Below are 15600 nucleotides of genomic sequence, written 5' to 3' on the forward strand. Positions count from 1 at the left end.
CTTCATCTCTGAAGCCCAATGCTGGACACACAGTGGCATATAATGAATGTTAATTGAATCCACAAATTTTAAAAATGCCCTAAACACCCTAGTTTCCTTTAGTAACTAATTATATATTCATGAACTCACTGAAATGATCTTTGAAGCTTGTTTGCAGCTTGTACCACCTCTTAACAAGTAGTAGAAATTTCCTATCTGTTGGGTAAAATTGTGCTTTCTTTTATTTGTTGTCAAAATATTTCCTTCAAATTTCCTGGAGTTACAACAACAGCATTTAAAAGCAGTGCATTCCCTCCATCATATTGTTTTTTAATGATTCTTTCACGTTTTTAGGAAGGTGATGTCTGGCCCAATTCATCAGCTGAAATCACTGTGTACTTTAACCCTCGGGAAGCCAAACTCTACCAGCAGACTGTTTACTGTGACATTTCAGGTAAAGACTTCTTCCGTGTGGTAAACTCAGGTTACCAAGTACCTAGAGCATGAAGTGATAAAGTGTGTGTGTGTGTGTGAGTGTGTGTGAGAGAGAGAGAGAGAGGGAGGGAGGGAGGGAGGGGAGGGAGGAGAGAGAATATTCAGGCTATGTGCAGTGTATGATATCAATAGGGGAATGATGGAGTCAAGCTAGGCATGTCACACTTCTTTCTAGTACAGATCAAACTTTGAAGTACATTACAACTGTGGTGTGGTGGGTGGGGATGGGAAACCATGGGTCTGGGTTACCCTTTGATTTTTAGAGCAGTAAGAATATTACTTGACACCAATTCTCACAGTGTTATATCACAATGTTATATTTTGTTCTTTTTATAGTATTTGGCTACTTAATATTTTCCTTTTTAAGTTTTTATCATAATAATGCATGCCAAGTGAGATGGGAAGGCAGCCTGGCAGTGGCCAGAGCCACAAAGAGGGTGTACTAGTTGGGTGACAACCTGATGGCTTCAGGAGGTTGGATACATATAGAGGAGTTAAGCAAAAAGTAAATATATTGAGGATAACAAGAGCCAGTATTTTTCACTCTCGAAGGGAGGAGATACAAATATGGGAAGGAGGAAGCCTAAGATGAGCCCTTTGATATTGGAATGGAATTGGAGTTATCACTGTGAACTCAGGGTTGCTGATGTGCATGGATATAGAAATAAATATAAATGTAAATATATGTATATGTGTATGTACATACATATGCTTAATTCCTAGCTATGTTCATTGAGATGTCATGGAAACTTTGAGACCCTAATAGCAATGAGCACAGCTAGCACCCAAAGGTTGGTTTCTAAATCCCACCCTCCACTCAAAAGGAACCTTGAAGAATTGACTGATTCTAGAACTGAGGCAGAGAAAGAGCAAGATGAGCCTGGAACATCCTTTTGTGCTGGAAAATAAGGAAATGCGTAAAGAAAGACAGATATGTCAAAATGACACAGAAGCCAGCAAAGAGACTCTCCCTGACCAAATTTGGAACAAGTCGAGAATCAAAATAAATAATGACACTAATAGATTATAATCAATTGAATAAACAGGAATCTATGAATCTACTCAATAAAATTTGCCATTTGGCAATCATAGTAATAACCAATTCTGGTGAAAATCACCAATGGCTTAAAAACTAATAGGTGAAAGGGAGGTGTGGAACAGGCTTTAACATAGTCTCAAAATATTCTCCCTCAAAATACTTACTAATCATAAAGAGGAGAAATTTAACTTTACACTAAACAGACCTGGTAGATGTCATTTTAATTCATACCAGCAAATAGAGCAAATCAATATTGTGTATCACCCGCTAGGATGCAAAGAAAACACAGCATGTCTTCAATGATATTAGGACCAAAATACCTAACTTGAGTCTAATAACAAGGAAGCATCAGACTAACCCAAATTGAAGGACAAAACGAGATGACCGGCTTGTAATCTTCAAAAAATATCAAAAAATTTAAGAAGAAAAGACTGAACAACTGCTCCAGATTGAAGAAGACCTGGGAGACATGATATCTGGGTGCAACATGTGAGCATGGATTGGATCCTTTGCTACAAAGGGGACTATTGGGCAAAGGATGTATAGAAGTTCTTTGCACTACTCTGGAGACTTTTCTGTATTTTAAAAATGTTTCAGAATTTTTTAAAAAGCTGATGCCAGTAAATAAGTAAAACATGCATATAGTGATATGAAGCTAAATAACAGTCTATTTCTCCAGTACTGCTTCCAAGAAGTGCTTTTACGTGTTTCTTGTGGTGGTAATTTCCCTTGCTGATTCTATGCTTGTATGGCTATTTGTTGATTTATCAATTTTATATACTACTTTTGAGCCCTCATTATGAAAGATGAAGATTTAGTTCACCTCTGTCTCCTCTACCGCTTCCTGGGCTTATTGGTTTATAATTTACATGCGATGAAATTCACCCTTTTTTGGTGTACAGTTCTGTGAACTTTGGCAAACCTAAACAGTGATGTAACCACCACCAAAAGCAAGTGTAGAATACCTCCATCACCCCATAAAATTTCCTCATGCCCCTTTACAGGCAATTCTATCCCCCACCTTAGCCCCTGGCAACCCAATTATTTTTATTATATTTATTTTATTTTATGAGTTTTATTTATAGCCTTAAATAACTTTTATTTATATACTTAAAACTATATTTTTGGATCCATCAGCTCTACAGTATCTCTGGATGTATAACGATATTGGAACCCCTAACCTGCCCACTGCAGTTAACCCTATTTCTCCCTCTTCTGTGAGTTATTCTGCTTTGTGTTGTCATGGTTGATAACCACATTCAAGTCTTCTCTTTTGTCTATATACACTGAAGGGTCAAGCTGTATTCTGAGATTACATTTTATATTCTGTTGGTTGAGTGTTCTGACCCTTAGACACTCAAAGAATGTCCTTAAGGTCTGTATCTTGTAGATTTTCTTTACTGTCCACCACTTAACTATACCTTGTTTTAGCTTACTTCATAATTGACTTGACTCTTTTGTACAGCTTTTGGTATTTTCCCCCCCTGTGGTTTCTAATTCCTCATTTCTTTATTCCTATCTAATTTCAGAATTCATGTTCTTCTTCTCCTTGAAGACATTTCCTCAGAGCCCACCAGCTTTTTATTCTAATTTAGATCAGTTACCTCCTGCACAGTTTTTATCCAGGAATTTTTCTTTAATTTCCATGTGTGTTCCATTATATCTTTTGACTTTCACTTTGCTCAAGTAACTTCCTCAGAAAAAGTGTATCTAGGTGGGAAACTTTGACCCTTGCCTGCAGGAAAACGTCTTATTCTGCCTCCATACCAACTTGAGAGTTTAGCTGACTGTAGAATTCTAGGTTCAAAATAATTTCTCCTCAGAACTTCGAAGCCATAGTGCCAACTTTATTGTAAAAATCCAGAAGTTTGAAGGCCACCCAATTCTCCTTCCTTTATAGGTGGCCTTGTATTTCTCTCTCATATTTTCTAGGGTTTTTGTTTTCGTTTTTTTCCTTTCTTTGTACTTGGGGTCTGAAATGTCATGAAGCTGTGTCCAAGAGTGAGTTTTCCTAGTTCGTTTTCTTCAGCTTTCTATGGGCCATTTGAGTCTGGTTACTCATGTGTCCCTTCCAGCTCTGGGAAATTTTTTTTTTTTACATACTTTCCTCCTTTTTCTTTCTTTTTTTTTTCTTTTCATTTTATTCTTCCGGAAATCTTAACATTCCAAAGTTAGACCTACAGGACTGATTATCTGTTGTCAAACAACAAGATTTTAATCCTCAAACGTGAATAATAAATAATATTAAATGCCATTTAAAGCAATTAAATAAGGATGCCCAGAGAAATACTGACATTTATTAGTCAGAAAAATCCAGGGTAGCAGGTATGCATTCATAGGGTTACTTCCAATGTCTTCTGGTCTGTGGTTATCTGTTTGTATATAAGAATAAGAAAAGGAGTTTAATTTTCAGGGTAGCTAGTGCTACTTACTTCTGCTGTTTAATGTGTAGGTCTCCCAGGAATATAACCGTGGTGATTTTAAACTTGGGGGGAGAGTAATAAGAGTACACAATCATTAGTATCCCCAAGTGCAAAAATTCCACTGTTCTGCAATACCTTGTTTTCAGTCCATATCTATGGACTGTTTTCAGTCCATATCTGTGCAGTTACTTTTCTCTTTGTGTTAAGGAGTCAGGCAGTCTACAGGGGGCTGCTTAACCCAAGACTCTGCCACCCTCCACCCACCCCAGGTATGTATCCCTTCCTGATGATATTTCCTGCACCTTCCCTGGATGTAACCATCACCTTGACTTTTATGAGAGTCATTTTCTTGTTTTCATATATAATTTTACCACCTATGTATTCATCCCTAAGCAAAATAGTGTAGTTTTACCTGTTTTAAAAATTTATATGTTGAAATCATACTCTATGTCTTAAGCTGTTAGCACTAGGAAGATAAAGCCTTCAATAAATACTGATTAAATGAATAGCAAATAAATGAAAAAAATGAAGGAATGAGTGAATGAATCCTAGTTTGATCTGCTATCTCCCTTGCCCATGTATGCTAGATTCTCAAGATGGTCCTAGAATGAATGAAGAATGGACTAGGAGTTTCTGGATTGACAGGTCTGTTTTCACACTTCAGACCAGCATCATCTAGCCCGGACTTCTTTTTTTTTTTTTTAAATAAATTTATTTATTTTATTTATATTTATTTTTGGCTGTGTTGGGTCTTCGTTGCTGTGTGTGGGCTTTCTCTAGTTGAGGTGAGCGGGGGCTACTCTTCGTTGCTGTGTGCAGGCTTCTCATTGCGGTGGCTTCTCTTGTTGCAGAGCACGGGCTTTAGGTGCACGGGCTTCAGTAGTTGTGGTACATGGGCTCAGTAGTTGTGGCTTGCAGGCTCTAGAGCGCAGGCTCAGTAGTTGTGGTGCATGGGCTTAGTTGCTCCATGGCATGTGGGATTTTCCTGGACCAGGGCTCAAACCTGTGTCCCCTACACTGGCAGGCAGATTCTTAACCACTGCGCCACCAGGGAAGCCCCTTCCCTGGACTTCTTAATGGATCTGGAGGAAACGTTGGTATATCAGTGTTCAGACATAGGCTGGAAATGGTCCAGTGGCCCCCACATCACAGGTGCTGGGACCTCCCTCCCAACGATGGCTTCCCTGGGATGTTGTGCTTGGCCATATACCAGGGGGCTGGCTGCTCTCCAGGAGGTTCCCAAACATTACATAACTAATTGCATTTATCTATTGTTTCCTTTGCAATTCTGAATTCTGCCACAGAATTCACATCCTGGGTAAACTGAACGGTGTAATTTTCCATCTCCATGACATTCTTCTTTATTTTGTTAGTGGTTTATTAAAAGATAGGATTCCCAGGGAAGGGTTTTGTTTACATAGTAATTCCATGTTGTCTTCCCTGTAAATTCTGTGCAATTCTGTGTCTTTTCAAGGGCTGGTGCTGATTCCTTACTATTATCTTCAAAGGTTGGTAAAACCTCCTGGTTTTAGGCCACTAAGAAATACTTCTTAGGCAAATAGAAAAGCTCCTTCCCTCGTTTTGTTTTGCTTTGCTTTTGTTTTCCTATATGCTTTGAGCATATAAAAGCAGGTACATATAGATATGCTTTTCCTCATACCATTTTACATAAATGACAGCATACTTTACACAGTAGTTCTAACACTGCTTTTAAAATATTTCTTAGAGATTATTCCATAACGCTAAATAAAAAGGGGCCATCCTTTTTCATGGTTGTATAGGAATTCTTTGTATTTACATACCACAATTTGACTTCTCACCTTTTGTCACTGAGAAATAGAACACAGATTCAGAAATGTACATAACGTGTGCTGTGGTAGGCAGAGTAATGGCCTCCCCAAGATGGCCATGTCCCCAGCATCTGTGTGTATGTTACTGTGGATATGTTACATTGCATGGCAAAGGGGAATTAGGGCAGAAAATGGAATTTAGGTTACTAATGAGCTTACGTTAAGATAAGGACAATGTCCTGGGTGGCTCAATAATAATCACAAGGGTCTTTAAATGTTCAAGAGGGAGGCAGAAGGATCAGTCTCAGTGTCGGAATGATGCCCTATGAGAAAGTCTCTACCAGCCATTTCTGGCTTTGAAGCTAGAGGGCCAAAGAATTCAAGCAGCCTCTAGGAAAGGAAAAGGCAAGAAAATGGATTTTCTCCTAGACCATCCAGAAAGGAACGCAGCCCTGCCAACACCTTGATTTTAGCCCAGTGAGACCCATTTTGGATTTGGACCTCTAGAACTTTTAAGATAGTAAGTTTGTATGTTAAGCCACTACGTTTGTGGTAATTTGTTCTAGCAGCAATAGGGAACTAATACACACACATGTACAGTATAACAAATAATTATAGGCAGACATTATGTAATTGCCACCAAGATCAATAATAGAATATTTCCAGCCTCAATAAGCCCCCCTGTGTATTCCTTCCCAATCACACTCCCTTCACCCCAACCTCTCCCTGCGATAATCACCATTCTATCCTTCATGATTATTATTTCCTTGCTTTCATTTATAGCTTATACTCCCACGTGTGTATAACTAAACATTACAATTTAGTACTGCCTGCCTTTGGAATGTACATAATTGGAATCAATCTGCATGTCTCATCCACGTTGTTGCTTGTAGCTCTAGTTGCATTTCATTTTCATTGTTGTATAGTGTTCCATTGTGTGAATGTACGTTCAGAGACAGGAAGTAGCAGGGAAGGCCAGTGTCATTGGTTTTGGGGAGGCCGCTCGGGATGCATGAAATTTAACCCACATCTCCAACTACAACCTTTTCTTCTTTTGAAAGCTTTTATATCTAGGCACCGTGAGTACAGAGATGCACAGGAACACAGTCCCTGCCCTCAGAAAGGCATAGAATTGAGTGGGGGGAAACTGACACATAAATCAACAGTTACGTAATGCCATACAGTGAATGAATGATAATAGTTGAAAAGAATACAGGATACACAGCTTAGTCTTGAAGTATATGTTAGTCAAGTGAAAAAAAGGAGGGGCTGGGCACAAGAAGCAGGGAAACACTTGTGAAAACACATAGAGAAACACTTTGTAAAAATATACCATGAGCATGAAATGACAAATAACTGCAAGTTCCTGGGGTGTGAAACAGAGAGAGACAGAGAAACTTGGGAGGGGACAGGCGGGGGCAGAAAATGAAGCTGGAGGCTGGTGTAGTAGGTGGGAACCAGTTCTTGGAGGGCTGCCCTTGTCTGCCTGACTAAGAACCTCAGACTTCACCCAGAGTGAGTAAGGAATCACTGAAGGGCTCTAAGCAGGGGAGTGATCTGCTCAGACATGAATATGGCAAATACATCATTAAAATCTTTTCAGTTAATCTGAAACTGAATATTTTTTCTTCATTTAAAATTTTCATATTTCCTTAGAAGTAGTTAAACCTGTATGTTAGATATTTATAAAGACTTGCTGATCTTTCATGTATCTTGACTTAACAATGGAATGTGTAAATACCTGATTTAATCATGAAGATTGCCTTTAAAAAAAAAAAAACTCAAAGGGAAACTACACATATTTGGTTTGGATCACCATATGGGAACTTCAAAGGAAGTAACACTTTCTGATTTCAATTGTGAAATATATTGCTAGATAACCTCGTTAATGGGTGCTTCAGAGTCAAATGCAGAAAAGCAGCATGTTGGAAATGACTCCAGACATACCCGCTTCCTTTAAAGACCCAATTAATATGAACCTTATTGTCCATTTTCATTCTGTGCATCATAAGAGAAACATCTGAGTTTTCAGCACAATTTGAGGCTTTTGAGTTTAATCCTAATTAAACTAAAGAATGGAGATTTAGGAAAGGAAAAGCTAAATCACCCCAATCATTAAAAACATTTTTGGATTTTCAGAGTAATAAGTGAGTAATACTCTACATATTTATAAGCTGTCTTTCTCAAAACTCATCAGATTGCAACCTGATAATAATATAAAGTATCTTAGTCCTATGAATGAGAAATTATTTTCTTGATCAACTACTTTAGATTATATTTACTTTGAATTACATTTTCAGTTATCAAATATTTCAAACATAAAGAAAAATACAGGGAATAATATACCAATGTCTTTTATACATACCCAAATTTAGGAAAACTTGAACAAATAGAAACGCCCATGTTTTTGGTCAGGAAAATCAACATTATAAAGGTCAATTCTCCCTGTAAATGCAATGTGATCCCAATGGTAATATCAGTAAGGTTGTTTTTTTTAATTGGGTGGATTCTAAAATTCTTATGGAAGAAATAAATGAAGTAGGTTTGCCTAGAAAATTCAACAAGAATACTGTGGGAGGACTAGCTCCACCATATATTAAAACATTAAAACCTATAGTAAATACAGTTGTATGTATGGTTTATGAACATGAAGAGAAAGTAGCCATCGAATCAATATTTATTTTTCTTTTCAACCATCAGCAGCAGCAGCATGTCCTAATCCCCTAAATCCTACCCTCCCCCAAATCCTTATTTCCCAGTGTCCTATGTGAGCAAAATAAAAACCCTAATTTGCTTAAGTCACTTTGTTCTATTTATCTTTTGATGCATAACAAACCATCCTAGATTTAGTGGCTTCAAACAACTAGCAATCACTTATTTTGCACACAGATCTGTGATTCAGGATTCAGCAAGGACAGCTCTCTTTGCTCCACATGAAGACAGCTGGACACGCTTGAAGGTAGAAGCTGATTTCATTTTTTAGCTCATCCATCTATATATCTGGCACTTGATCCTGGCTGTTGGCAGGGACCTCACCAGGTTCTGTTTGCTGGAACCGATCAGTGGCCTCTCCATGTGGCTGCTTGCTTCCTCATAGCGTGAACAATGGACTGAATTGTTGAGATGAGAAATCTACTGCAGTCTAATTTTAATTTCTTTAGGTTATCTGTCTTTCTATCAGATTGATATTAAGAATTACTTTATGCTTTGATGTTCTACAGTTTCACTGAGATGGATTTGCCTTTATCCTACTTGATATGCTTCTTTAATTTAAGAACCTTTAATCAATTCTGGAAAATTCTCAGCAGTTATCTCTTCAGTGTTGTTTTCATCTCATTATCTCAATTTTTTCCTTCTGTAAATTCTTTTAGATATATGTCTTTCCCATGGAATTGCAGAGTCTTTTAACTTCTCCTTTATATTTTTGATTTCTTCATCTCTGTATGATACATTCTGGGTTTTTTTTCCAAGATCTTTCTTCTAGTTGACTAACTCTTTCTTCAGCTATTTCTACTCTGGTATATTTATCTATTCAGTTTTTATTTCATCAACTTGATTTTTCAGTTTTAGAAGTTCTATTTGGTTTTAATACTTTCATTTTTGTCTCCTTCAAATGGTTTCTCTTTCTTCATTTACCTCTTTAAAGATTTTGAGAATGCTATGTTAGAGTTTATTTAAGACTATTCTACTATCTCAAGCTCTTGGGGTACTAATTTGCATGTTTTCGGTAACCACTGATTTTCCTCATGTTGATTCTTCAGATGGCTTGAAATGTTTGTGTTGTTAGCTCATCTTTAGCATGTGCTATGGAATGAATGTTTGTGGCCCTGCCCCCTTGCCCCAAAATTCATATTTTGAAACATAATACTCAATGTGATGGTATTTGGAGGTGGGAACTTTGGAGGTGATCAGGTAGAGGGCAGAGCCTTCATGAATGTGGTTAGTGCCCTTTATAAAAGAGACCCCAGAAAGCTCCATTGCCCATCCTTCCATGTGAGTGAGAAGACGGCATCTGTGAAGCAGGAAGAGGGCTCTCACCAGACATTGGATCTGCCAGCACCTTGATCTTGGACTTCCCGGCCTCCAGAACTGTGAGAAATAAATGTTTGTTGTTCAAGCCACCCAGTCTGTGGTATTTTATTACAGCAACCCAAACAGACTAAGACAGTATGGGTACTGGATCATGGAGGTGTTCCTTCAGAACAATTTTTTATTTCTTCAAGACTTTACAACTTTTATTTTCACAGCTTCTGATTCTTTCACCTATAATATAATATAAATTTGGATCCCATACCTATACATGGGACTTGGATTTCTCATAGGGGCCTTTTCCCCCTATTCAGATTGCAAGGTAGAGGACAAGCTTCATCACTGCTCCCTTAGACCAATAGGTAGACTTTTTCTAGTTTCCTTTTTGGAAAGAGGCATCCTTTCCAAGGTCCTAAATTTATGCAGGGATCGAAGTTCAGTTCCTCATTCCCAGATAGGAACAAAGCCATATGCCCTATTTCTGTGAGGGTGTTTAAACTGAAGCCATTAGACCATAAGACTGTATGTACTTTAAAAATCTCTGAGTTCCCTTTTTATTTCTAGCACCTGGTGTTTTCCTTTCTCTCTTTTGGGCTTGGATAAGTATTAAAACTATATGTTTGTCATACTTTTAATAATTTTTTTTGTATTTGAAGTGGAAGGATGTGCTGAGTAAGCTTACCCTGCCCTGTTGTCAGAAGTTAATATAGTTAACAATGTTCATATCTTTCTTGAGGTAATATCCTTAGAGAATCTGCATAGAGTCACTCTGGCTGCTCATTAAAAATGTAGGTTCTTGGGTTTCACCTATGTTTTTTGAATTAAAATCTGTGGAGATAGTGCTAAAGAATATTTTGACAAGGACTGAAAATTAAGTGTGTAACAGGGTTGCAGGATACAAGATTTATACAGAGAGAAATCAATTATGTTTCTAGACAATGAACAATGGAAATTGAATTTTTAAAAAGCAATATTACTTATAATACAATAGCATTAAGAAATATGAACTACTTAAAGATAAATTTGACAAAAGTTGTGGAAGACCTGTACACTGAAAACTATAAAACCTTGCTGAGAGGGCTTCCCTGGTGGCACAGTGGTTGAGAGTCTGCCTGCCGATGCAGGGGACACAGGTTCGTGCCCTGGTCCGGGAAGATCCCACATGCCGCGGAGCGGCTGGGCCCGTGAGCCATGGCCGCTGAGCCTGCGCGTCCGGAGCCTGTGCTCCGCAGCGGGAGAGGCCCCAACAGTGAGAGGCCCGTGTACTGAAAAAAAAAAGAAAAAAAAAACAACACATTGCTGAGAGAAATTAAAAACCTAAATAAATGGAGAACTGTACCTTATTAATAGGTGGGTAAATTAAATATTAAGATGTCATTTCCCCCCCAAATTCATCTTTAGATTCAATGCAATTCCAATAAAAATCCAAACAGCTTTTTCTTGGTAGAAATTGACAAGCTCATTCTAAAATTCATATGGAAATGCAAAGAATTTAGAATAATCCAAACAACTTTGGAATAGAAGAATAAAATTGGAAGACTACTATGACCTGATTTCAAGACAACTTCTAAGCTACGGTAGTCAAGATAATCCAGCATAATATCCCCAACTAAAAATTCTTAACTTAATCACATCTTTTGTCATATAATATTCACCTTTTTTGCCATATGAAATAATACTTATAGGTTACAGGAATTAGGACGTGGATATCTTTGGGGGCCATTATTCAGCCTACCACAGATCCTATGTGGGTTCCCAGTTGTTTTAGCTGTTTGTACTGTGTGGTCCACCTTTCTGTACTGATTTTCAACACCTGCTCTGTCATAAGTCAAATCTGCATAAGTCATTTTGCACTTTCTGCCCCAATACCACACTATCATAATTACAATAGATTTACAACAGACTTTAATATATGAAAGGGCAAGTCCCCTCAATTTATTTTTCTTTAGTAACGTCTTGGTTGTTACTGGCCCTTTGATTTTACACTTAAATTTTATAATGAACCATCAAATTCCTCCAAATTTTACCTGCTGGCATTTTGTTTAGTAGAGCATTAAAATTATATAGATCAGTTTGAGGAAAATTGACAATTTTATAATATTGAGTCTCCCATTTCAAAAACATAACCTAGTTCTCCATTTATTTAGATCTTTCCTAATATCTTTCAGTAAAGTTTTACAATTTGTTCCTTGAAAGTCTTAAGTATATTTTGTTAGATTTATTTCTAGGTACTTTATATTTTTGTTGCTATTGTAAAATTAATATCTTGAAAATTAATTTTTTGACTCTTGCTGTGTATAGAAATGCAGTTGACTTTTGTATTTGATTTGGTAACCATCATTCTTTATCTTATTAATTTTAAAAAGTATTTATAGGTTCTTTAGGATTTTTCAGGTAAGTAGGCATAAAATCTGTGAATTATGACCATTTGTTCTTCCTATTTATACATCCCCCCATCCCTTTTTCTTGTCTTACTGCACAGGAATGAAGCTCAAGTATCATATTGAACATCTAATATACATATCTTAGATGGCACGTTTTTGAAAGCCCATGGTTACATTTTCTGGTATTTAATGCAATATGATCTATTGCATTCACAGATTTTAAGGCTGTGAAAGGGGTTCTATAGTACATCTCCCTGCTTCTCATGTGTGAAACCAGGACACTGTAATCATAGATGAGAAGCTTCCCTATTTTAAAAACTTTTTAATATTTTGCTCTTCTAATAAGGAATCTGACCTTAGAGCTTACTAGTTCTTTCAGGCTTGTCCATCTTGCTGCCTTTTGCCAAAATCCCTGCTTCAAAAATCTTGTGGAAACATAGCATTTGTAATGTAACACTAAAATTTAGACTAACTCTTACAAACACAAGCCTGGGTATTACTTTACTCCTATTCTGTCCTGGGTTAGGGAAATGGCTAGCTACAAATAAGAAAGTCTCCTTTGAAGTAATTAATAATTCGCAAAGAAACATTGGCTCACTGCTTTTGTACAACACATCTCCTTTTCTCTTTTTTTTTTTTTTTTATTAAGGAAGGCAGTCAAGATAACAGATTGGGAAAGCTTTAAGCCTGACAGTTATAAATAGTCTTGCAGTTTATTCCACAATGTATTTGCAGTTCTCTTTCTTTGCCGTTCTGAAAGTTGGATCTCTGTCAGAATACTTTTCTCTTGACCAAGGAGTACAAATCATTGCCTTCAAAACAGGTTTGAAGATTAAAACTCTAAAATAATGGAGTAGGGTGATAAGGTTTGGGCTCTCTGAGAATTTTACTGATGCTCTAGAGTGTTGTCAAAGCAACACTGATCTTTAGAGGAACTTTAGAGGAACTTCTTTCCCAGGGATCACATGGATTGGGAGAACCCTTTGAATAAATGAGCTGTTTCCAGATATTGCTAAGATTGCTCTTGTTTCTTGTAATCAAAGCAATACTTGCCTAATGACCACTGTGTTGCCAAGCACTAGAGGGGACCCAGAGACAAGTATTCTTGTCTTTAAAAGGACAGTCATGGAGAGGAGGCATTAAAGATACAGATGCTGAATAGCAATAGAAGACAGTGGAACATAAAATGTCACAAGGCATTATTATGATGATAATAAATTAATATTATTAATAACAACCAATAATATCACTTGGTTGTTCAAAGTATATTTGCTCTAATACTGAAAATTACATCTAACAGAGCATGAAAATAATTTTGAATGTTCAAAATGTTACACACAGAGCAAATACATGATTTTTCCCTAAATAACTTGAAATTTTAGTGGTGCAAATTTAAGGAAAACCTATTAAATTATCAAATATTTTCGAGTATTGATTTTTGAGGGAGAACATGGAAAGACAGAAACCATTAAAACTGTTGATGTTTTCGTGTAAATTAGTACAACCATTCTAGAAGACAATATGGCCGTAGCTGTCAAACTGTCAAATGTGTATCCTTTTGTTCTGGCATTCTACTTTCTATAGTGGTGCGCTGGGTACTTTAACTCCCTTTCTCTCTCTCTCTCTCTCTCTCTCTCTCTCTCTCTCTCTCATACACACACACACACACACACACACACACACACACACACGCAGAGCAACTAAAAGAATAAAAGAACGAGACAAAATATATTTTTTAAACTTGTTAGAAAGCAAAAGAGAGCTTCCAGGACAGTGAAGGATTTGGGGGCCAAGATCCAGGAGAAGAAAGAAACCAAAACAATCAGATTTGGGGGGCCTCTTTATCCTTAGTGACACTGACTTTTTGGGAGATACTGCAGAGACTGAAAAATTAAGCAGAGTTAAGGAAGAAAACATAGAAGTTCATGGGATGCCCAAGGAGAAAGGGCCCTAGAAATCCCCCATGCTTGAGGGTGGGACCCAGTAAAGTGGGGACTAGAAATAAGACTAGAAGTAAGTCCTTATAAGAACTAGAGCTCAGCTTTGGATCATTTTTCAAGCATAGATTTGATTAAGACAGTTCTCCACTGGGGTTCCAAGAGTATTTAATCCCTAATGTTCTAAGTTATCTCTTATATATGAGGAATTAACTTCTCTTCTATATGTAGGATAGTACTAGCTACACACCCTTCTTGGGAGAATTGAGAAAATAGTCACTCCAGTGATTTGCTGCAGGGCTTAATTCCGTCACAGAATCTTCAATGGTTAGATTAGGTTATCTGGGATCGCTAATATCCCCTAGTCACCAGCCAGAACCTGGAAGAAGATAACATCTTAGTGTTTCAAATTAAATCTACAGTTTTTTATATACACTGATCAGCACTCAATCAGAAATAACCAAGTATATGAGGAGGTAGCGCAGTCTGATAGAACACCAAGATAAACAATAGGAGCAAACCCATAGAGAGCCAGGTGATAGAATTTCCAGACACAGATTTTTTTAATGTTCTTGCTAAAGATAATATTGAGCAGAGACCTGGAAACTACAAAAAAATCCAATAGGAAGTCTAGCATGGAAAAGTTATGATGACAAATTTAGAACTCAGTAGATGAATTTAATAGCCTGCTAGGTATGCCTAGAGGTAGAATTTGTAAACTGGAAATAAGATAAATCCAAGAAAATAGCCACACTACAGCATATAGGGACAAAATGCAAGTAAGAACATAAGAACTGAGTGGAATGTGGTAAAAAGCTCATATACATGTGTGTGTGTGTGTGTATATATATATTATATATATATGTATATATATATATATATACATATATATTATATATATATGTATATATATATATATATACATATATATAAAGAAATGGGAAAATTGAGCATAAGCAATATTTGAAGAGATAATGACTAAAAAAATTTCCAAATTTGATGAAATACATTCATCCACAGATTCAAAAAGTTCAGTAAACCCCAAGAAGGATAAATGCAAACCACACTTGGGGACATTATAGTAAAACTGCTGAAAAACAAGACAAAAGGAAAATCTTAACACAGTCAGAGGAAAAGACGTATTATCTCAAATGAGCAATAAGACTATAAACTAAGCTCTCAACAGAAATGGTGGAGGACAAGAAACAATAGAATGGTATCTTCAAAGTGCTTAAAGAAAACATAGGAAAATTGATCATAAATGTACTAAAGGATATTAATTACATTGTAATTTGTTGTAATGAAAATTTGGAAGCCACTTAAATATCCAATAAGAAGGACTGGTTAAAAATATTTACTACATCTTTAGGTGATGATACGTAAAAATGTTCCAGATGTATTGTTAAGTGAAAAAAAGCAGGCTAAATATAATTTATAGCAGATGCTCTCATTTACATTAACAATTCTTAAATATGATTAAATGTGGAAGGATTGGCACCAAAATGCTAACAGTAGTTATCTTTG

At 36.7% G+C, this 15600-nt stretch overlaps 1 protein-coding gene across 1 annotated transcript in view; it reads left to right on the forward strand.

Moving 5' to 3' along the window:
* HYDIN (HYDIN axonemal central pair apparatus protein) overlaps positions 1-15600 on the forward strand; it is a 431283-nt gene that overhangs the window by 168816 nt on the left and 246867 nt on the right. The window contains exon 11 of the mRNA XM_089902455.1: positions 334-433. Within this exon, the coding sequence (XP_089758581.1) occupies positions 334-433 (100 nt within the window). The remainder of the gene's footprint in view (positions 1-333; positions 434-15600) is intronic.

The sequence above is a fragment of the Delphinapterus leucas genome, chromosome 20 (genome assembly GCF_059928025.1).
Source record: "Delphinapterus leucas isolate spDelLeu-1000000601 "Yukka" chromosome 20, BTC_Dleu_Yukka2, whole genome shotgun sequence".
NCBI classification, from domain to species: Eukaryota; Metazoa; Chordata; class Mammalia; order Artiodactyla; family Monodontidae; genus Delphinapterus; species Delphinapterus leucas.